Source organism: Pagrus pagrus (assembly GCF_965226575.1).
Source record: "Pagrus pagrus genome assembly, chromosome: 14".
NCBI lineage: Eukaryota > Metazoa > Chordata > Actinopteri > Spariformes > Sparidae > Pagrus > Pagrus pagrus.
Window position 1 is genome coordinate 18,614,490 of NC_140198.1, and position 23,426 is coordinate 18,637,915.

General features: G+C 39.8%; 2 protein-coding genes and 1 long non-coding RNA gene across 6 annotated transcripts in view; 1 reads left to right on the forward strand and 2 right to left on the reverse strand.

Moving 5' to 3' along the window:
- Positions 1-23,426, reverse strand: part of LOC311268815 (cationic amino acid transporter 2) — a 100,061-nt gene that overhangs the window by 47,800 nt on the left and 28,835 nt on the right. For 2 of the 4 annotated variants that reach the window (XR_014624014.1, XR_014624017.1), the window contains one exon: positions 778-868. The exons of the other annotated variants lie outside the window; for them this stretch is intronic. The gene's annotated coding sequence lies outside the window, so the exon portion shown is untranslated. The remainder of the gene's footprint in view (positions 1-777; positions 869-23,426) is intronic. 4 annotated transcript variants of the gene reach the window in all.
- Positions 4,865-6,313, reverse strand: gsx1 (GS homeobox 1). Its single transcript, XM_084372692.1, has 2 exons — positions 5,832-6,313; positions 4,865-5,724 (listed from the first exon to the last, which is right to left on the reverse strand). Exons 1-2 carry the CDS (start codon positions 6,202-6,204, stop codon positions 5,372-5,374), a joined length of 726 nt encoding a protein of 241 aa, XP_084228818.1. The 5' UTR covers positions 6,205-6,313; the 3' UTR covers positions 4,865-5,371.
- On the forward strand, positions 6,436-12,635 carry LOC311268816. The gene is made up of 3 exons (XR_014624020.1): positions 6,436-7,389; positions 11,735-11,883; positions 12,499-12,635. It is a non-coding gene; the product is annotated as an uncharacterized lncRNA (long non-coding RNA).

A 23,426-nucleotide genomic window follows, 5' to 3' on the forward strand; every position in this document is an offset into this window, starting at 1 on the left:
AAATAAACTGGTCAAATCCAACTCACCAGTTATAAATGTTTTGATTTGGGTCAATATTACTCAAGTATTACTTAAATATTACTGAAGGTCTCCACTTTGACCTGCAGCTTTTTGGCCACCCAGTGTATTTGCTACCAAGGGGTTGAGGGAATCATTAACGGGCAGTGCTGGAATGTAATGTAAGTACATTTACTCAGGTATCAGTATCGTGGTATCAGCTTGATTTGCAACAATGTACATTTCCAATACTTATTCTGGTAACTGGGTCAAGTACTGAGCTTTACTTCTCTCTCTCTTTAAAGTATTTTAGCTATTATGGACACTGTCATACAAGTTATACAAATTCAAAGATATTGCCAAACTACTGCCTGAGTGACCGATGACTTATGATGATGGAAATGCCTTTATTTTTCTTCAGTCCTGACAATTTCATAACTGTCATACAGTCTTTCAGAGAGCAGATAAATGAGAAGGGTGATATAAAGAGTCTGTGTTGCTGTCATGTGAATTAGGAGGGCCCTTTGGAGATCAGATGGGATATTTTACTGTACACAAATAATACTGTAGGCTACACAGTGACAGTGTTCTTTTCACTATTAATAAAACATCATATTTTTTCAAAATTCAAACTCAAATGTCAAAATTCTCCACAGCATGGCCTTGCAGTAGATGTGAATCGCCTCCCTCTAGCTCTCCCTCTTTGCCACCAGATGACGCTCCTGCTCCACACTGCACCTGTGTGCGAGCCACGACACTGAGCCGAACAAACACACTGACCTGCTGGAGGCTGGCGGTCTGCTGCAGGTACATGATGTGCTCCAAACACTCCACACACCGTGGCCGAGAGCGACACTAATGCTGGCTTTATCTGCGGAGAGAAAACAACACGGCACCGTGAACTACCCTCCAATGCTGTGTATGCGTTTTGCGCGTGCGTGTAGTAAAACTTGCACTGGACTCTCTTTCGTCGCTTTCAAAATTAATCCTCACTTTAAACTGCTTGATTACATATCGACACAAAGTAAACAAACAGCCATTCAACTGCATGAATCGCATTTCTGCTGTTTGTTTCAAATAATAACACAATGTCATGTACTCGGTTACATACAGTGGGGCTCCAAAGTCGTGACGCACAAGTGTGCTTTTATAAATCTCTGTATCCTAACATCGCATTTTTGAATTAGTTGCACCAGCACCAAGAAATATATTTTTTGTTACCTCATTACCCAGGTATTCCCATTTTTCTCAGCTGACTCAAATTTCTATGTTCACATGTGGACTGATTGAAGGTGCCAGCAGTCAAACGATGGCAGGAAAATAAAATAAAAACTCCACTGTAATTTTATCCAAATGTCACATCTGATATTTGGACCAGGATCCCATTCAGGGAGCATTCACTTCTGGAGCCGTCCGCTGGCGCTTTGCAGAGGTCACCTCCGTGTCTGCGCAGTTCATTATTTCCCGACCTTTGACACTGCTTGTGTATGGGCCGAGAATTAAAAAGGCGCATTCTGAGCACACTGAAAAAGGCCAGCAGAGAGGCACAGGGAGAGGGAGAGAGAGGCACGGTGCGCGCGTTGAATATTCAATTAGAGAGCGAGAGAGAGGGGGGAAAGTGAGGAAAAGAGAAGCTGCGTGCCAGTCCTTCATCTTACATTACTGATTAGCTGTTAAACAGATTATATACAGCTGAATGGGTTCAAATGTTGCAGCAGGGAAACAGCCTGGAGTTCAAGGCAACGGCGAGCGGCTTCCTTCCCCGCCACTTGAGCGGGGCTGAGCACACTTTGTCACCACTAACAGCTCCATAATGAAACGTGTTGCTGCTCCATTTTCCTCCACTTTAACCACAGTGATGTTAAAAACACACTGAGAGCAACTGGAGCTGTTTCCAGTCCATCGAGGCAGGTCGAGCTGTTTTGGATGAAGCTGCACCAAAATAGAGCAGAAAACGCCTGTTTTACAGCTATAAACAGAATGAGTACTTGGCTGCTTTCACGTCGTTAATGCAAAAAGTAAAACGTTTGCCGTTTCCGATTCACACAAACATGCTCACATTTCTGTATTTATCTCCTTCCTATAGGTTATTTATTGGCTAAAAGGCAGCTGCACGCAAAATAAAAAACGCCACCACGCATCATAAAGTCATGAAAAGTGGAGATGAAAGTGCATTAAACCATTAAATGCTTGTTTAAAAACTGTGTTTTTAATAAAAAGTCGCCCCTCTCCCAGTAATAACTCAGTACCCTGCTTTTACAGGCGAGGATGGAAGCCTGGAGCAGCTGGCATTTGTGCTTTAAAAGTGAGTAAAAAAAACACGTTATAAATGCACTAAAGTGTTTAAAAGTTTATAAACTATTTCCTTAAAGTTTGCAGGTTAACATGTTGGGTTAACTTCACATATTTACCAAGCTGGATAAGTTTAAAGTAGTTGAATGTGCAGTGCCACAGCAAGCCACGCGGGTCCAAAAGAGCTCTCATTGAGAAGCCACGTGTCCGTTTCCAAAGCCTCTCCAACTTAACCACCTCCTTTGTACGACTAACCCACATCGGCAGCGTCCCTCCACATAAAGGGATTTGCAATTTCAAGATATTTCAGCTTAAATGTTTTTGACAGTTCCCTCGCTTTTACCTCGGCTTGGTTATTTTAACTGTGCCAAATGGGTCACCTTGGGTTGCTGTCTGCGCGCAAAGGGCTTTTGCGCGCATTCAGTCTGAATTTTTTCCAACTTTCCTTGACGGGGAAACCAGCTGCTGGTCGTGAAAAGACGGCTTATTAATTGTCCTTTGTCATGCAGAATTGCTTGATTTCTAAAGAAACGTACAAAGGCTCTTTTTCAGGATTCAAGTATTTTGTTTCGTGCGTATTTTCAAACCATCGAATCAGCTGCAGCGCCGCGCCGTCTACCAGACTCTCAGGTACTGACTGCCTGCTCCCTTTGTCCCCTTTTAATGCTGTTGTAAATCGTGCAGACTGATTTGTTACAAGCTGTTCTTTTAATCTGATAGATAAGAGACATGTCAAAGAAAAGCCGTAAATAAAAAATTAGCCAGAATAAAGACAAGGGCGAGTCTGCTAGATGGGCGCCTGTTGACTCAAGCGGCTCTCCAGCGTCAGGGGAGCCCTCTCCTCAGCTCCGTCAAGGTTACGTCCACAATTCCCTTTTCTTCTTTTTAAAAAGACACCGTAGTCCTTTTTGCTTCAATGAATTGATCGGCACAAAATTAAGAATAAATAAATTGAGCATTTGGAGCACCGAGCGTATAAGCTCCCCCAGGGCGCATACCCCCGGGCTATTGAATGGATAAAGGGCGCTTTGCAGAGGACGTTGTGAGCAAAATGGGGCTCTTTGGTGCAATTAACAAAATAGTCTAATCCCATATCTTAACAAATGCAAATATTAGAGTTTTGTTAAAATGTTTAAGTGAACAATTAAATGAAAGTTTACAAGTGAAACTCCACATCCAAAAAAGGCACACTGATGCAGATAACGTGCTGTACGCAATTTAAGAACAGTTTTTACTCCCTTTAATAAAGTCCAAACATACGTTTCCAAGGAGGTAAATATAATTTAAAGCCTATTCAACATGAGAAATATAATTTTGGGAGCCAAAGCTTCAGTCAGGGAGCAGCTGTGGCGGTGCGTAAAATAGGCGAACAAAACTGGAACTATACGCTAAACTCTGGGTTTGTCCTTTTTTGGAGATGTTTTAGTGATCAGATGACACATTTTTCACTTGAGTTCAAATATAAATATACATTCTTTTAAGATTAATTTTAACCACATTACCACATAAAAGTCTCTGCCTAAAAAAAAAGATTTTATGTTTGAGGATGCTGCGTATTATTTGACCTGGCACATTATTTCATATAGTAGATTGAATGATTTGCCATAGAAATCACATTATATGGTAATTCATATTAATGTTTTTATTTGAAAACAATAATGACAGAGCTGAAAGGGCTTGTATTCGGTCTAAAAACCCACCTGGAGCTCATAAAACCGACAATAAACTTGACACCACTGGTGCGTTAACAATAAGAACAATATGGGTCATGGACACCAAACTGTGTCTTTCCCTCATTTATTTTCATGTTAGATCGATATCTTAAGATATGCACACTCTCCTGATGCACCATTATGCACCATCGGTGATTATTAACTCAGTCACACGAGACGGATCATTTCAGCTGGGATGCAGCTTGAAAAGAGCTCCAAAGGACCAGGCAGTGATATCTGGGTTGAGTGTCCCCCGGGGGAAAGCACATAAAGGGAGCACTTAACAATGTCTTTATCACCCTCGGAGTGATGAAGATTATTGAGCATTTGATTTACTCGTCCAGGATGGAGTTCAGCTCATGTGGCCTAATGAGCTCCTTTAGATACACAAGCACATTTTGTTTGTCTGCAGTGTGCAAAGCAGGCTGGTTTACTTTTGTTTATCCCGATTTATTTTTGGTTCTTTGAGCAAATATTATGATCTTGTTAATCAATTTTGTATTTGAGCACCAAACAGCTCTAAGCAGCTTTACTGTCATGTGAGACAATATTAAAATAAATGTATTATTTTGCAAAGAAACTGAGTGTTACGTCTGAAATAGCGCACTGGACATGTTGCCACATACAGCGCAGCCAGGGACATTTTAAATGTGTGGAAATATAATTCTTTTAACCATTTTGACCAACGACTATCACACATTATTTGACATGATCTAAGTGTCCTCTCACAGCATTTTTAAATGCAATTTGATATCCAAACTTACAAAACTAATATCAACCCGAGTTTACGCGCGCCACAGTGCGCACTGGGTGGTGCGCAAAGACCAAAACATGTAACTCACACGACAACGTTTTCTGCCGCTCAGAAATATTTTTATTTAAGTATCAACATTTTTAAATAAATAAATATTTTTCAATTACACTGAAGATATAATTTCAGAGTGATTTCATTTCAATGTGACATTGAGGGAATTTCTCTCCAGCTTTCCATATTTGAAGTCACAGTTCCATCCACATAGAATGAATCCAAGCAGTAGTCACCATTTATACAAAATACTGTCTTCCCCCAAAATACTAATAAACAATGTTGCTATTGTTTTTTTGTTTGTTTTTTTGTCATTTGGGTTTGTCTTTACAAATATGCCTATCATACTCATCGTATTGGCAACAACAAATGGACCGTTTTCAGAAAAAAACTACATACAAAACGTACAACATGTATACAGCTATACAATAATTCAGGGCAATTCCCTGATTAAATATTCTCTTTCTATGTACACACGACTGAACACAAGTGGATCAGTCTTTTTTTGGCTGCAAAATCAGTGAGGACCAAAATCTTTCAGAGGGGACGCAGGAGGGGAGAGTGTTCAGGGGGAGACGGACAGGTCCACGTCCTCCTTCTCGGACGAGGAGGGAGATATGGGAATGTCATCCTCCTCTTCCTCCGAGCATCTCGCGGTCGACAGGGACGAGCATTTGCAGTTATGTGATCCAGTCCTTTGGCCGCTGCTCTTGCCCTCCTTTTTGTGCTTCACTCTGCGGTTCTGGAACCAGATTTTCACCTGTTTCTCGGACAAGTTCAGGTATGTGGCGATCTCGATGCGCCTCAGTCTGGAGAGGTACATGTTGGAGGTGAACTCCCGCTCCAGCTCCAAAAGTTGCGTGCTGGTGAAGGCTGTGCGCATGCGCTTGCTGCTCTGAAGTTTGCCGTTGCTGTTTTCTGTAAAGAAATGAAATAAAATGAAGAGAGATTGTGGGTTATTTCATGGAAACACGTGAGATATATCTTTGTCCGCACAATGACAGGTGAAATGAGGCGCTACTCACCGATGGAGATGCAGTGGAACTGTCGCGGGTCCGGCACTGAGTACGCAGCTTGGTATATCCCCGGTGCGTGGCTCAGGCTGTTGGATGAAGAGTGTTGCCTCGACAGGGCTGAGTGACAGTACTGTGAGCCGAAGGGAGAAAAAGACGCCTTGAGAAGCGGAAGGGTTGGCGGTGAAGGATGGAGCTGCGACGCGGTCATGCACAGCGGACAGAAGCACAGCAGCCCGGCTTTCCTGGAGTGGCAGGAGCCCGGCATCCCGTGCGGGTGGTGCGGCGAGTGCACGGCGTACGGGAATAAAGGTGGGTTGTTCTCGTTCACCTTGTCGTTAGCCTCCCTTAAAATCAAGGAATCCACGAGAAAAGACCTCGGCATGTTTGCAAACTTGTTGCTCAGTCAGTGTGGTAGAAGTTGAAGCCGGCGCTGCGTGGTGTCAGCCTGCTCTCGTCGGGACGGTGGACAGCGAAGTGGTGCTGAAGGCGCACCGACGCTCCTTAAATAGCCGCCGCGGACTCGGTTCGGCCATGTGACGGTTACGCTGTAAGCGGCCAAGAGCTCTCAATAGGGTTTTGTGCCTTTCTCTCGGCATTCCCACTGCACGCTTCCCCATTATTTCACTTGTTAACTAAATGAACTGCATAATGTAGTCTATTCTTGTCAGCCCCACCCACGCCGCAAGAGGCGGCACTGCCCATTCTCCCTTTTATCATCACTCTCATTTTATCATAGAGCACGGCTTAAATTTGCGAGAGAAAACGTTTCTGTCACTTTCGGAAAGCCAGTGTGCGTATTCAAGTTTTGTCTTAGACATTAAGCAGCCTATTAGATGTGTGTGTGAGAGAGGGAGAAAGAGAGAGAGAGAGAGTTATAGTCGTAATTGTGTGAAGACGAGAAGGAAAACATTCTGTTAATGTACATTAATCATTGTTATTATTAACAGCAGGTAAATTAAAGAGCAATTTCTCGTCGTTTCTCTCTCATATTAAAGCTTCATTATGCTTGCATCTGCAGCTGCATGTGTGCATGTACTTCATTTCTTGTTTTCACAAATAAACGCTCATTCTTATATTGTTATTTTTGTCTTGCATCTGACAGGTCTGCTGCACTTGTGTGGCTAACTTTACAGAAAACCCCAACAGCTGAATGTAAAGTTTATGCATACCCATTTTAAGGTTAATGTGTCATTTCTGGGCACAAAAAAAAAGGGACAAGTCATCGCCTGAAGGCAGTGCTGTTAAAGAGCAGTGATTAATTCCTTTGCTCGGGCCCCTGCCGAGTCGGGGGGAAAGAATATGTAAAAATAACCAGGTTTTCACTCTGCGGCCCTTATTGAATGTCATTGTGGAGGGTTTTCAATGAGAGAGAAAGAGAGTCGAATTAAAGTGTGTGACAGCGGCGGATAGACGCAACAAAGGCGACTCTGTCATAGAGGAGCCCAGTGCGCGGCGCGTGAAGCCCCCGCCTCGCGCTCTGATTGAATTAAGTAATAGGAAAACATTTTCTTTCACTTTAAGGCTCTCTGAACAAGACCTTCAAAGGGACCGGAGCCGTAATATGTGGGTAAATAGTGCAACGTTGTTTCTCTTCTTCCCACTTTTTCTTTTTCACTTCACAGGAACCAGCCTGATATCTTAAAATTCAGGATAAATATGACATCACGCACGTACCTAGCTAGGCTCGCGACGGCACGTAGCTAACAAAGTTATTTTAGCTAATTCCCGGAGTTTAGCCTGTTTTTGCATTATAACTCTCCCTTTCCGTGTGGTAAGGAGCCAGGCTTTTTCATTCAAAACTTACCGTGCTCTTTTTGTCGTCTATTCGAGTTTATCACCGTCTTTATCGAGTCGCCCCTCCGGATAGCGGTGTGATGCTATCTGTTTTCTGCTCATAAAAGAGGCCTAATGTGCTCAGCTTCACACCGCTAATCTTCCATAAAAGGCTAGACCTGTAATTAGGGCCGCGCCATTAAAGTAGGTACAAATTAGGAGCAGTTAAACCCTTTAACGAGACAAAATATCTGTCCAAAATGACTGCTATATCTGCGAGAGCCATTTTCATTCATATCCTTTCATTTACTGCCAGCAAATAGCCATTAACCGGTTTGTCATTCTTTGCTGCACTCCCTGAAACCTGTAAATACAAATCTATCGCTTTTATTCCGGCTCTTAATCAGCTAATAAGTTAATGACGTGTTTTCATCAGAAGTTAAAAAGCGCTATTATTCTCGCGGAGCTCGGAGTGAAATAGGCAAAAACGTGTAGTGCGAGATTTAAAAGGAATTGTGTGTCTCAAATGCAGCTTCTCACAGGCGCAGAGAGGCTGCATGGCGGTGGCAGCTTGATGTATTGCTTCACATATAGATGTTATCAAAGGCCCTAATTTTCAAATTATGTACAGCAGTCACCCTGTGGATAGGAATAGAGGTTTCATGGGTCGTCACGCAGGGAGGCTCATCCTAATTTGCAATCCCAACTGGAGACTGACAAATAGTTTTGACCTCCCTCTGGAGGCGCGGGCCAGAAGTGCAAAGAATCTCATTCTCCATAATCACTTGTTACTGAGATAAATAATGGAGGGAAATAGCCCACTCACATTACAACAACTCTATTACATTCTGTGCACTATAGTCCCAAGCCAGAGAAAAAAAATATACATTTATAGCCACTTATGATGAGGTTCATGTATCATCACATCCATGTCTGTGTTTTGGAGACGGACTAATTCAGCTTCATGTGTTCGGTAACTAGCATACAGCTGTGGGGTTGGTAAAGCTGCTTAACGTTCATGTTTGATACGGAGGGAGAGCAATGCCCCTGAAATAGTAAATTATTTATAAGATATTAAGTTGGAACAATTGCCATCACTCAAGTTCATCCCCGATGATAACACTGACCAGTGCCTGCTGTGCCGTTGGAGAAGCACATTTTCAGGGGCTTTTATGCAATTATACCCAAAGATCTCGTGCCTGATGACATAAAGAGAGCAGTCTGTTTATGGAGATGTAGTCAATATCTCCTTTTCTTTTTGGTATGAATAATTCATAGTTTAAGACACTATCCCCCCTCACTTAATATGTACACACACTTAAACACCCACACATCTCTAATACAAATGATGGTTTTAGCTGACAGTGTAACAGGATTTAAGGTCCCAGTGGGGTTTGGCCCAGCCGTGGATGGGCGCTGTGACTGTCGACGTGACACAGAGGGCCGGCTGCCCCTCCTAATCTCCCCCTGAGGCAACATCACAGACTGCAGATCCTGCTGCACCTCTATGGACACACAAAAGCCTGATTATCATTCATATGCTCAGCAGAAAACACCAGTCCAATAGATAACAGATGACACATAAGTACCAGCTGAATGGTGCAATATGTTTAGGCTGCTGGAGTCTATAGGGACTAATGAATCCTTAAGAGAGAGGGAGGCTGACAAAGAGATGCAGTCAGTTGAGGTACCATGATGTGACAGATATAAGGCTCTACAGGTGAACCGGAGTGGACCACAGGAATCTTAAGTGTTTTTTTGTTACAGTTTAAAATTTAAAGAATTAAAGAATTCATATCATGCTAAATGGTGACTGATAATATCTAGAAAATGGAGGCAGTTCCAGTGATTATTTTCGGGATGAGGAGATCTTTAAGTGACCCTCTCAAGATGATAATTATGTAAAAGTGCTGCTTAACTCAGCATGGCCTCACAATTAAACAGATCAAAAACAGATCATTTTTACTTTTCTTAAAGTTACCAGAGATGTATGGCATCCAGCAAATCAGAACTAAACAGGCACTTTTCAACAGACGAGAAATTATTATAAATATTATTTAATGCATTGTGCTTGAAAAATGCCAAACTGTTACACATTACATGCACCAGCCCAGATATAAGACTGGAGGTGCGTGTGTTGCCATGACATCTGGTTGATTCCTCACTTTATCTTGATAAACTACACATTGTTGGAAGTCTCACGATTCTAGTCGTATGAACGCTTTTAAGACCACAATTTCACTGCCTCAACAGTTACGTATTTTGTAACGGGGAGGCATACAAATTGTACATTTATTTCACTTTTGTGACAATTAACTGCTGGATTATAATTGCATTTAAAAGGGTGGAAGAACAGAAAGATTTTATCTTGGATATGTAAGTTTGTGGCTGGTGAACAAATAAAGGTGTTAAAGTGGTGAAAGGAGCAACTCTCTTTCAAAACTACAAAAACACAGATATTTTTTTTCAGGACTAGCAGGACTAGCTACAAACATCCTGTGCTACCTGTAAATCATAATGCAGGCAACAGTAGCTTCAGATCCCTCTGAAGAGAAGGTCACACGTGCAAAAGACTGTTTTGAGATGCTATTTTTAGATTTTTTTGTGCCTCAGTGTGTTTATTTCAGTCCAGTCCAGGAATTGTGATGATGAAGCTGTGACCAAATAAAAAAAAGAAACTATAACGATACATTAGCTGATGAAAATAAGTGAGTAGGAGGTGGTCAAGTCTGTAGTGGACAAAGTCATTATGGTTAATAGGGGTCACAAAATGCTTTATCACAATCTGAATTAGTGTTTTCTTCGGAAAAATGTCAAACTATGGCTGCAACTAGTGATTATTTTCATAATTGATTAATTTGCATATTATTTTAATAATAATTGTCAAGTCTATAAGATGACAACATTTTTTGAAAAAGGCTCATCACAGTTTCCCAGAGACAAAAGTGACGCCTTCAAATTGCTTCTTTTGTCCAGCCAACAACTAAAACCCAGAGACTCTTCATTTACTGTCATAAATGACAAAGAAAAGCAGCAAATCCTCACATTTAAGAAGATGGAACCAGCAAATACTGACTGAAACAACTAATAGATTTTAAGAACAGTTGACAAATAATTTTCTTTCAATCGACAAATCAATTAACTGACTACTTGTTGCAGCTCTATTTCAGACAGCACAACTAAGGTACTGCTTCCTCCTTAAGTGTCAGCCAACTTCAAAGTAAAGATATGGGGGCCAAGAAAGTGTTAATAAAGATAATATAATAATGAGATAATGGATAATTTTTGATTCAATATAACTCTCTGTCCTTTCCTTCATCATGTTTTTGTCTGTGGTCATTTACAGTTTATGCTTTTTGAGGATTTGAACTGTGAAGACCTGCTTCAGACAGAAACTTAATTACTATTACAACGCAGAGCCACCCAATAGCACACCCTCTAATCACTATCATCTGGAACAGTTTGATATCACCAGTCAATATTCAAAAATACATGATACAGGCATAACATTCAATTGTAAACACTAAACCAATGAATTGCTCTTTGTTGCTACTGTTTTTTGTGTTTATATATTCATTTAATTACATATGACAAACACCCAGGGCTTCCCCCTTAGAGACACTTCCACTGAAAAGCAAGAGGCCACGCTGCACACTGAAACATCCCTGTGTGAATATGACAAATGACGGCTCATACGTCATGCTGACACAAGTCTGAGCTGTGGTTCATTGAGTTGGATCCTAAAAATCTCCTAGCAACCTCCATCGTGGAGATTGAAGTCAAAGTCTCACAGTGCGGCAGGATCGTAGGTTTGATTAGGAAAAGTCACATCTGCAGCCAAATTTAGTGTCTCACATGAAAATCATTATGAAAACTATTTTACATTAAATGCCACTTTTTCATATTTTTCTGCAAATGGACAAAAAACTAATCTCAAGCAGCATGGAATACATTAGTTGGAAAGCACAAACAAAAGGTTTACATTTAGAAGTCTGCTGGTCAGGAGAAATGACCGACAATAAATAAAAATCAGAGCACTGATGTGACAAAAAGACTTTAAAAGTTTGGTCTATTTACAGGTTTTTCCTTTTTCGATCAGCATTTCACTTTGTCTTTCTCATCATTTTTGTCCCCTGAAGGTAAATCTGGTTGCTGTATTTCAGCCTCAGTCTGCCGTGTAGAGCCTCTCTGATGTGGTTGAGTCCAGGTCAAGTGCTGTTGCTAGGTGCGTCCTCACAGCTATGGCTGCCTCTACACAGCCGACTACACTGACAGTCTCAGCACTGAGGTTTGAACACTACGGCTGAATACAGTTAATAAATAACTAATAATCAGAGAAAGACAGAGAGCTACAATGTTGATGGAGGTAATGTTAAAATGAGTACTTTCAGAGGGATGATTGGTTGTAGTTTTGAAAATAGTGCCCAGCTTGTTTGGTGCTGGTTGTTACTTTAATGCAATGTTACTATTGTTATATGTTGTCAGAAGCAAACATAGCAAAGTAATAGAATTTTTTAGCTACTGTGCAGTTATCAGATCTGATGTTTCATGCAGTTCAGTGGCTTATTTTACCTGATCTTTAGAGTTGTCGGATCTTTGCTCTCACTCCAAGTCTCCTCGCTAAACCTCTAAACCAAGTTTGAACTGCTCAACAAACAGGTTTAAATTGTGATATTACATGTCCGCAAAATTCTGCTGGTAGTCTGCTAAACCAAGCAGAAAATTCTTCAGCATTTCTTGTTCAACAGATTAATTTTTACTACTGGGCTGGCACTTTCATACTAAAAATATAGGCAGTAGTATAAATAATTTATATTATTATTTATAGAGCACTTTTCAAAAGCTACATACTGCTTGTGCTTCATCTACACGACTAAGATTCCTCTTTTTGTCTCTTCCCCAGGGCACCATCCCTTGTAGCGTTGACCACTGTTTGTTGGCTTTCTGTTAAGGACATCTCACAAGAGCATGGAGCTGCTGGTGTAACTGGGCCAAAATGAAAAACAAGCCAAACTCTGTCCACAGCCTTCAAACACATATGGGCACAACAAAAGAGATAAATTAAAGTGATTAAAAAAAAAGCCATATAAGACTAAGACAGAAATGTGTGATCTTTATGCCAACAATAATTTTATATTAGCATGTTTTAAATAGTAAATGTATTTCATGCAACGAAAATGTACTTGTATATGACTGTCATCCATTGGTACTTTTCTCTACAGAAAGACAAGCTGGCATTAAAGGTGCACTATGCAACTTTTTTATGGGCCTATAAACAAACAAACGCAAAGCTCTTGACCCAAGGAATAGCCGTTTGCAAGAGCTAAGGCCGGGTTCAGACTACAGGAGTTCAAGGCCAATGTAATCCCAAATCTTGCCAATGGGAGGAGAAATCTGGTCTGGGATCTCAGCTGTTATCATTGTTTGGCCCAGGTTATCTGGTAATGTGGGGGGTTTACAACCTCCTGTACATGAATTTCTAGATGTACTTGAAAGTCATATGTTCGAGAAAAACAGGCGTGTATTTTGACTTTTGGTGGGGAGAGATCAAAAAGAGCCAGTTGCCCGTCTTAAGGTCTTACAGTTACATAGTGCCCCTTTAACTTTACACTTATTTACCTCCAATTTATCTCATTTGCGCAGGGCCATAATTACAATAAATACAAATATGCTCAAAATGCCCCCACACCTCCTCAATATACTGATATAAAGAATAGCAATTCTAAAAAAAATTGCTTTGCCAAAATAATCTTTAGCAAATGTAGAAATCATAATCATAGCAGCAGCATCAGCAGATTTGGCCCACCCATGGGACGATATGAACATTTCATGTCACGATTACCCTGTGCACAATAATTGCAATTCACGATATTATCCTGATAATCACCAAATTATGCTTAAAACTCTAAAAAAGGCAATAAAACATACTTCAATCATTTGACCTTACATTTTGTTGAGAGAGAATATTGTGCTAATGTTGAATATATTTCCACGCATCTGATTTAACATTTTTGTGGGCGATGCCATGGAAAAGCCAAGTCATCAGCCATGGTGACAGGTTTAGGATTTTGTAATGACTGACTATGGCATTTCAAGATAATCTGGAAAACCAATATAGGACTGTACGTTAGCGAGCTAAACTGCTTTTACAAATCATTCACGGGAGGATAGTCACGATTATCCCGATTCACGAATATCCCGATAATGGAATCCCCACAATCAATTTATCCTGAGTGTTTTTATCGTAATCTGCGATAATATCTTTTATTGTCCTATCCCTTGTCTCCCCCAGTATTGACTCCATGGCTACAGCCTTGCATTTCTGCTTGTACATTTTAATTAGTCTGGCTCCAGAAATCACTGATAATATCAGCATCAGCATGTGTGATTCATTTATATAATCACGGAATAAATGGAAGTGATAACTGGATTAACTGTGATTAACTAGAAGTTGATCTGTTTGAGGCAAACAGGGAGCAGTTTAAAATAGTTTCACTCTCATACTTGAGCAGAAGAGTCCGTGCTGCTTGCCTGGCCTGCTCTTGACAAGAATAAATGGGAAATAGATGCAAACCTGACAGTCCAGCCTTTCTAATGAGCCCATTTACATCTAAATGTGAGGATGTTATGGGAACGAAAATGGTCAAGTATGTCTTCCACGAACTTTATCAACAGAGTAAGACAAATTTACCACCTGATGTACTGCATGCTGAAACACAAAGCATTTGCTAACTCATGGGTTTTCCAACTGTGTCTTTTGACGTGCAAGTTTCATCAATCCTCACACTTTCCTCATGAATGAAAAATAATTAGAAGTTTTGCTCAAAACTAAACCTTCACAGAGCCATTAGAGGTCTAAATATCTTTGGATGATTTCAAATTCCCTTTTGATGTAAATCCATTGGTTCTGCTATAGATATGTCTCAAACTTCCCCTTTGACCCTATTCATATAAAGGCCTTGAAATGCTCTTCAAAAGGGTTTGTTACCCTGCCGAGGTCAGTAGGCTATTACGTATGGCTGACTCACATTTTTCCAAATCAGCAGACTTTTGGCCTAGAAATAACAGGTCAAACCAATGAATTTAATGAACTCTCCCAGACACAATGAATGCCTCTTGCCATTTGAACCCCAATAAAGGGATATGGGCAGGTCAGCCGGCCCTTTCAAGGGGTTTGTACACAAATGTGACAGAATGCAGTTGCTTCAGTGTCTGCGCTGACAAGTTGTTCAAAGTGCTGGGGATGTCAGTGATAGTGCCTTCATCCACACTGCCCCCTTTGTTCCCCATTTTGGCTCTGTTGCTCTTTCATGAACAGTCCCACACGTACAAAAGTGAAAGAATGCAAAGCGTCTTTTTGCGATGTTCTGTTTGCCTCATTTCTCTTCGCCGAATGTTGTGCTGTAGGCCGACAAGCAGGAGACTTTATTGTAGAGAAAACAAAGCAGAATTACGGCGCAGAACAACTTCTGATGGTGACTCGCTACTCCTCCCTCCTTTTCACCACTTTGCTTTTCTGATCCTCCCCACTTTCCCTCCCATCATTCACTTTCCCATTCGTTCATTGTCACTTTTTCTCTCTCAGCTTTCATTTTTGATGCTCTGATGTTTCCAGTAGGTTTTCTTCAAAGGCTAATTTAAAAAAAGAAAAGCCAAGGGTACAGAGAAATCAAACTAAAGTAGCTGAGATTCTTACGATTAAAGTTTTATCTTGAACTTTTGCAAAGGTATCTGCATCATGTATGTTTCCCTGATGCAGCTGCCAAGCTGTTTTGTGCTTGGTTGAGAAAAAACATCTTTAAGCATATGGTTTTTGTGTGTTCGCTTAATTGAATCAATTGGAGGCCCATGGGAAACCACCGAGGGGGGTAAGGGTTAGGGAGGAGGGAGGTCAGAGAGTTAGAGCAGGAGGGAGGGGGGGTAAACACTCCAAAAACAACTCATGTAACCATTACTTCATCATTTTCAGCTCAGCAGTTCATTATTACCTCATCCACAGTGTGTTTCTCTAAACAACAGTATGCGGATGAGCTTCAGGATAAACTCTTACAGGAAGTGGACTCTAAAAGCACCGAGGTTCCTTAAAGTTTATGGTTTTCTCATTAATGACCTCCTGCGGTTTGGCCCATTTCCTCTCCATTCATCTCACATTAGCCTCCTTTCAGGAGTCACTATTGTTTCGGGATTGTTTTCATTTTCTTAGGGATCTAAATGTTTGAGTGTCAACACAAACTTCTTCACTTTTTGACATTTGAAACTCAACCAGTGTTGTGTCTTTCTGTCCACTTTTCAGCCACACAATGGACACATTTTTTACTGAGAAAAGAATATCTGTGGTTCTAAAGATTTTGAGCTGGGCTACATTTTTCAAATATTAGACTGTATCCGCTTTTTAAAGGATGGATTTGTTTCCCTGGGTGAGAGCAACACTTTCAGGCCAATGAATGAGAAATTGAGGGTCATTTGCATAAGTAAGACCAGACCCCCTGTATGATTTTCATAACCCAATATCCCCTTTTCTTCTCAAATTTCTATTGCAGGCATTGTGATTTGGAGTCAGCTTTTGTTTGATTTTTGTGTGGTTGTTACATTTTACTCTAACCCCCTCCCCCCCATCCTAATGACCTCTGTTACGGCTTTTTACTCCGTCTCACACACAGCTTTTGACTAAACAGGGAATATATGGCTCAGCCTCAACTTTCTCTCAAGAGTTATGACGTAAGCAGTGTGAAAAAGAGGTTTAGGCTAATTCAATGTCTATATATGTCCATATATGTGAGAGTCGGTGTGATGACGGGTCACTGCCCATCTCACAGGGTCCTTCAGTTTTCTGCAGATGCGCTCTATTCAGGAGGCGACACGCGGCGGGACGCTGCTGGGAGGTAGTTACTATTTCTCCATTACCATAGAAACTAACACACTGGCTTTCAGCTGGTCTAGGCCAGGGGTCCACTGACACCAACTTTCACACTACTCCTGACAAAACCCCAAATAGATCTCAGCGCACTGAATAATGCCCATTTGTGTGCTATGACACCAAAAAATAAAGAGGCCTCCTTTTTGGGAAACTTTTTAAAATGAACACAAGATGGGAAAAACACTTTGGCACGGAAGCAGTCAAGTAAACAACTATAGCAGTTTACATGTTATGAAGCGAAATGTAGGCAACAGATTATCAGTATCTAGATTCATGTTTATCTGGTCCAACAGCAGTGTAGGATGTTGACAGTTTAGGCTTTTTACACAATCTCTTGCAAAGTTTTTATGCAATGTCAGAAAATCTGCATCAACTTTAAAGAAAGAGCGTAAATTTGCTTATTCTTTTTTTTTGCCAAGAGATGAGAAGTTCTCTACAGTAAATATGAAGCCTGCAGCTGGATAGCTTAATTTAGCCTACAGACTAAAAAAAGCCCACTTATTGGCAGGTTGTATCATATTTGTTTTCTTTGTACAAAATCTAAGGTATACTAAGATCAAGTTTTGGTTGTAAGGGGGGTGATACCGATCTACTTGGCCGAGCTGTGCTAGCTGTTTCCTCTTGCCTCTAGTCTTCATGCTAAACTAAGCTGACCACAAAATTTGAGTTTAACAGCAGCCAGCCCTTCAATGGAAGGTAAAAATGTGTATTTATAACTACTGCTTCGCAACTGACAACCAAGACCAGGCATTGACTACAAAGGAGCACGTCTTCTCATGCTGTTATTATGGCGGTAGTCTTGCATAGTCAGATGTCCACACCTCTGCGTCACAGCTTGTTAGCCTACTATCACTAGCTGGCTACTCAGTGCAAAACCAATGAAAAATATGACACGTTAAAATCCAAAAGGATGCAGGAAAACCACTGTTGACAGGGAATATTTTTTCCCTGATTACACTACACTTTGGACGATAAAGCTGTGTTAAAAACTGGCAGCAGGGGCGCTAGTGCAATGTTAGCTGTTAGCAGCAAGCCCCAGTAACAGCACAAAGCTTTGAAGCCATTTTTTGTCGTGGCCAAACCATGTAATTACAAAGTCACATGATGCACTGGGGCCCAAAAATGTGGATAACATTTGAAAAGTCTAGAAGAGCTGCATGATAAAATCAATTTATTCCTATTTGAGTTAGCCAGGCGGTAAATTGTAAGTTAGACGGCTCAGTCTGCAGAAGCCGACATAAGCCCCACAACACGGACGATCTGGGCAATTTTATACCTGTTAGGTCAAGCTTTCTTGGCTTCACGCGCCACTGAACAGCTTTCATAGGAATGAACAGTGCTCCGCCTCCAGTGCTGTATCCAGGTTTTAATTGTTCGATCCATGGTCAGAAGTCAGTGGGCAGCAGAGTCCTGTAGTGTGTTTGGCCAAGGTAGCCAACAGCTACATAGCTAATAGCTTACAGCTAATGGAGCTAACAGAGCCAACAGCTAAACACGCAGCAAGATTGAGAGTTTCTGTTCAGAGGAACATGAAGCCTGAAACAGACATCACAGCAAGTTTGTAGTTTTTAATGTACAAAACTACAGTAAAATAGAGCCAAGTAGGACGACAGTTTGGAGGTAAAATTATTTTAATGGCTACTCATTTTAACTAACAATTTTAGATGTAGGTAAAAAGGTAAAAAAAAAAAACAACAACAACATACAACAATAAATGTATTTTGTATATACGCATGGGTAATAATTGGGTGTTGTACAAGTCCAGTGACTGACACTGATGAGGAGTGAAGCATTGAATTTAATACCTACATAAGTTTACATTTTACAATGCCTTAATCCAGCAACAGGTTAGCCATATCTAAATGCATGTTTACCATATCCAGTGGAGACAGCTTAGTTTTAGTCAGTTTAATATCTTTCCTTTTTTTTACATCCTACTTGCTTTTCCACTTGTGATTGTTTCTGCAGCTGCACAACTATGTTTTAATTCCAGAGATGTAACTTTTTGTTCATCCTTAATGTATGATGTATATATTACATGGTATGGGTAATAATTGGGCATTGTAGAAGTTACAAGGTCAGAGTTCACAATTGATCCTCTCACCCCTGGCAGGTGCAGCTCACAGGAGTGAGAGGAGGCGGCCCCTCATCTCTCCCACCTCTTCACGCTGCTCAGCGAGAGAAAGGGAGGAGTGTAAATGAGTGCACTCCAGAAAGCCATCACCTGCTCCCTCCACCCTAAAATCCCCACTAACTCGGCCAGACAGAGATATCCTACAACCCCAGCTCAAATTTCTCCAACTCAGATTAATGAGAGAGGGAGCAAGGGAAAGAGAGACTGACTGAGAGACAGAGAGAGAGACGAAGGAAGAGAAGGAGAATTAAGAATTTTAACTATTAGCATCCATGCCGGGATTTTGTTTTTTTTCCCATATGTTTTGTTGTTTTGAGTATGAACGCATTCATTGGCAGCAAAATGTACATTTGTCATGCTTATAGAGGGAACTGAATTGGACTGGAAGGGGCATTGAGTTTGTGCGCAGAGAGAGCCCAAGGGTGAGGTTGTGTATTGATGGGTGCCCCTCCCATCTTCTCCCAGATTCCCCCTCTATTGTGACTTTGAGTGAATGTATCCTCTTGCTAAGGGCACTGGAATGTGTCTTCTCAAGTCGTGTGATGGATGGGGCCTTGTTTTGCACTCCTCCGCCCCTCCCTCTGAATCCCTCTTTCTCTCCCTCAGCCTTTGACTCTTTCATCACATCCTTTTATTCGGCACCAATAAAAGTCAGCGATTCTTCATCAGCCGTTGTGCAGATCTGAGGGCCGCTGTTATTTTTCATCAGGAGTGTGTCACACATCACCATTCAGCCCCTCCGTCACACAAATTCAGATACTGGCACAGAGGCCGAAGCAGGTGGAGATACACCATCAATGAATTAGTCAAATGAGACACTGGGCATGTCCTTTAAATTAAATTTAAATACTTGGTTAATGTTGTTTAGTGGGTCTCTATTGCCACTTATGCACAAGGGTGATATACTGTTTCACCTAAAACGAGTTCTAATAGTAAAGGTAGTACAAATAAAATACTAGTACTTCTACTATTTCTGTATTTATGTAATGAGAAGAACAATTACATTTACATTTAGGGCATTTAGCAGGCGCTTTTGTACAAAGCGACTTACAATAAGTACATTTGTCACAGGAAAGAAACCACAACATATCACCATCGATAAAGTAGAAAGAATAGAAACAATCTTCAAGCCCTCATCTGAGCAAAGTAGCTGCTATTTATAAATTAAATAATGAAAAACAAATACATCTTTATACGTTGATAGAAAGATTTTTTTTTTAAAAAGATAAAAATGTCATATGAAATTATGATTAAAGCCATAAAGGCAAGCATAAAATCAAATAATTATACATGCTGTTTGTTCTATATTGCTTTTTAAACCAAAGATTTAAACAGTTTAACCTTTCTGTAATTGTTAGAGTTAGATAATTGTAAGAGTAAGTTAAAGAAGTAAAAGCATAAAATAAAATCCTACACGCTTACAATTAAATAATGAACACCACTTTCTAAAAGATGGCCCACAGTGAGCACTCACTCCATTCTACAAATAAACACACATACACCAACACAAGCTACAGTACCGATGAAGCATACTCAATTGATTACAAAATTTGGTGTTCGTGAGTCCATCCTAAAGTCTTTCCTCCTGTGAAGAGCTGACTGACAATATACCTGAAATCATTAGCACAATATTAATTAGAATACCTGTCTCGTGTTCATAATGTCCCCAAAATTGCATATAAAGTATGAGAGGAAAAAACAAACTTCAGGCAGTCATGCTTGAATTAGGTGAAAAAGCCTTTATTCAAAACATGGCTGCTTACAGGACAATAAAAAACAGACCGGTTTCGAGAATGTCTTCATCTGGGTACAAAATGGTGGACAAAGATAGTCAAGCTAATATTTTATAAACTTGGCAAGGGGTGTCATCCAATCCTGACAGAGTGACTGCAGGTGGGTGATATCAATGAAGCCCATGTTGAAGATGACACGCCTCCACAAGTGTTAAAAACATCCTGCACTAAAATCAGAAATAACGAACGAATTACATCCATCACTACATCTATCATATGAACACATTTCCAAAAAATATTCAATCCATTATTTAAATTAAATGACCTTATATATAGTTTCAACTGCATCTGTACAAAAAATAGGGCCGTATGTTTAAACTTCTCTATCTAATAGAGGATAGTAGGAGTTTAATGTTTTCAGGATCAAGGTTATAAGAAAGAAAAATGAAAAAATAAAGTAATAAGAGATCAGTAATATTTGTCTACAGTACCAATCATCATTTCAAAGAAAGGCAGAAAGGTGTAATCACTCTTCTCATTACACCAGGATATACCATTGCAACACATTTTAAAAATCCCAAAAGTTTCACATTGGAGAAGTTTGCGTAAATGATCCCCACCTCTAATGGACGCCTTTAGTAATTCTAAACCCTCTTTTCTCAATAAAGAATCATTACGTTTTAAGACCCGCACCTCCAGACTTCAGAACAGTTTTTAGACACACGCTATCAAAGAACTGAACTCTGCCAAAAGCCGGCTATGAGCATAAAAACAGTTAAATGGGCATTTAAGATGATATATAACTAAAGTTGTGTTACAGTTAATGAAGTCTCTCTGATTGTATTTTCTTCCTGTTTTCAAAACGGTAAATGTCTTTGTTTGAATCACATTTGAACAGTGCTTATATGTGTTGAAAAGACACCTGAGAGTAGCTGAGAGTTTCTTCAACTATATGTCCTTTTTTATGTGACATATAAGATAATCTATAACATTTAATATAAAGGTACTTGTAATAAGCATTAGTTTATAGGTAATAAGGGCTTTAAGCTGCTTTTTAACATAAAAAAGTGTAACTGTTAATAATAACATAATAAACATGTTTATTGATGATTATAAGACATTTATAAGCCCTCATAAGAAACTTGTAACAAATAATCAAACTGTGAAGCAATGCATTGTATTACAAGATACCAAACTCTTCATAATAACATCATCAACATCATGATGTGATTCTGCTGAAATTCAGTAACTGCTAATACTGAATATCTTCAACCTTTCTCTCAGGCCGCTCTGAACTTTCCACAGGTCTAAATGCACTCGTTACTGAGACAGCACGGACACAGAAATGACTGTGTTTTTACCTCTCTGTGAGCAGAAGATGTAAAGAAACAATCCAAGAACTGTATAACAAGTCTTTTTTGGCCAGTTCCAGCAGTAAAGCACATTACATTTAAAAACTCTGTTTTACAGCTTGGTTAAAGACAATGACAGAGCCCTTATTTGAGTGTCCTATCAGTGGTTGTCTTTTTTAGACTTCAGCACAGGACATCTGAATGGACCATGATCTCGATCACAGGGTATGTACCAGAGATGAAAAGTAACTACATTTCTACTACTGTAATTAAAGGTCTAATTTGTAAGATAGATGATTTTTGTGTCTCGTCAAATACTGCTGCTTTAGGTTGATACTATCAACAGTCAACTATCTTATAAACTGGACCTTTAAGTACAATATTGATATACAGTACTTGTACTTTACTTGAGTATTTCCTTTTTAGGCTTCTTCATATTTGTAATCTGCTACATTTCAGAGATAACTATTGTACCTTTTACTTTACTACATTTATTTTACATTTATAGCTACTTTTTACATTTAAGGAAACATATGTTTATATGATTTGATGCAGTACATTATCAATAATCTAGCTAGTAGTATACAAAGCATCTAAAATTAGCTCCACATTGATAAACTATAACATTAAAATGCTTTAATGTGTATTTGTTTGTTGATAAAAACAAAATAACACTCTGAATGGAGCCATTCTGCATTTGTAGTACTTTTACTTTTGTTACTTTAAGTACATTTTGCTTAGATTACTGCTGTACTTTTACTTAAGTAACATTTGTGGAGTATTTTTAGACTAGTACTTTCTTCCAACACTGGTATATAAGCAAAAGAAGAATTACCTGAAGCAAATTCCAACATTCATTCAACCCTGTGCAGAACTTCCTGTTTTCTCATGGCGTATTTACTCACTGCTGTTCACCTGTTCACCAAGTCGAAGGGCCTAAATCTTTGCAAGAAACATGTATCCAATCTAATGTATTTTGCGTCCCTCATTCCCATTGTTTTTTTCTCCTGTTTTGCAGAGAAACATCCCAAGGTACCCCACACTCAGACATCATTACCCACCGGGGGCCTTGTGCAAAGCAGGAGTGTCTCTATTTAAAAAGTATTATTCAACAGAGTGTTACATAAGAAGCTCCAAACAGGAGTCAGGCCTCGCAAAAATGAATCATCAGCTCAGTCATCATGTCAAACAACGATCCCCTGGCACTCACAGCACTTCATGACATTTTACACAATCTAAAAAGACTCATACACGCCTAAATACAGACAGAAGTATCACTTAGACAAATATTAACGCATTTTACTCTCTGCTTTATGTATGTTCACACAGTGATGTCAATAGTTGTAGCAGTAATTATAAGCAACCCTCTGCAGTTATTGTTTTAGATTCAGTTATGTACATCCATCATGATTACGCAAATAAATACTTAAAAAAATGTGTAGATGTTCACAGATCAGAAATTACAGACAAATAAGTCCTGTTGGAATGATATTGATTACTGAATGATATTATTGGATTTATCATTAAACTAATTAATTACGTTTCCTAATTGATATATTCTGCAGATCTTGAAATGTAATTACAATAAACTAACATTTCATATTTTGGACAGATTTGCAGTCTTCTTGTGTCTGCGTGTTTGAAATGAAAGAATATTATGTGTCTGAAGTCATACTGCTATCTACTTTCATCTAA

Coding starts and splice junctions, on each gene's coding strand:
- gsx1 (XM_084372692.1), bottom strand. CDS start 6,204: ATGCCGAGGTCTTTTCTCGTGGATTCCTTGATTTTAAGGGAGGCTAAC. Junction 5,725..5,831: donor GTTCCACTGCATCTCCATCG/GTGAGTAGCGCC, acceptor ATTTCTTTACAG/AAAACAGCAACGGCAAACTT.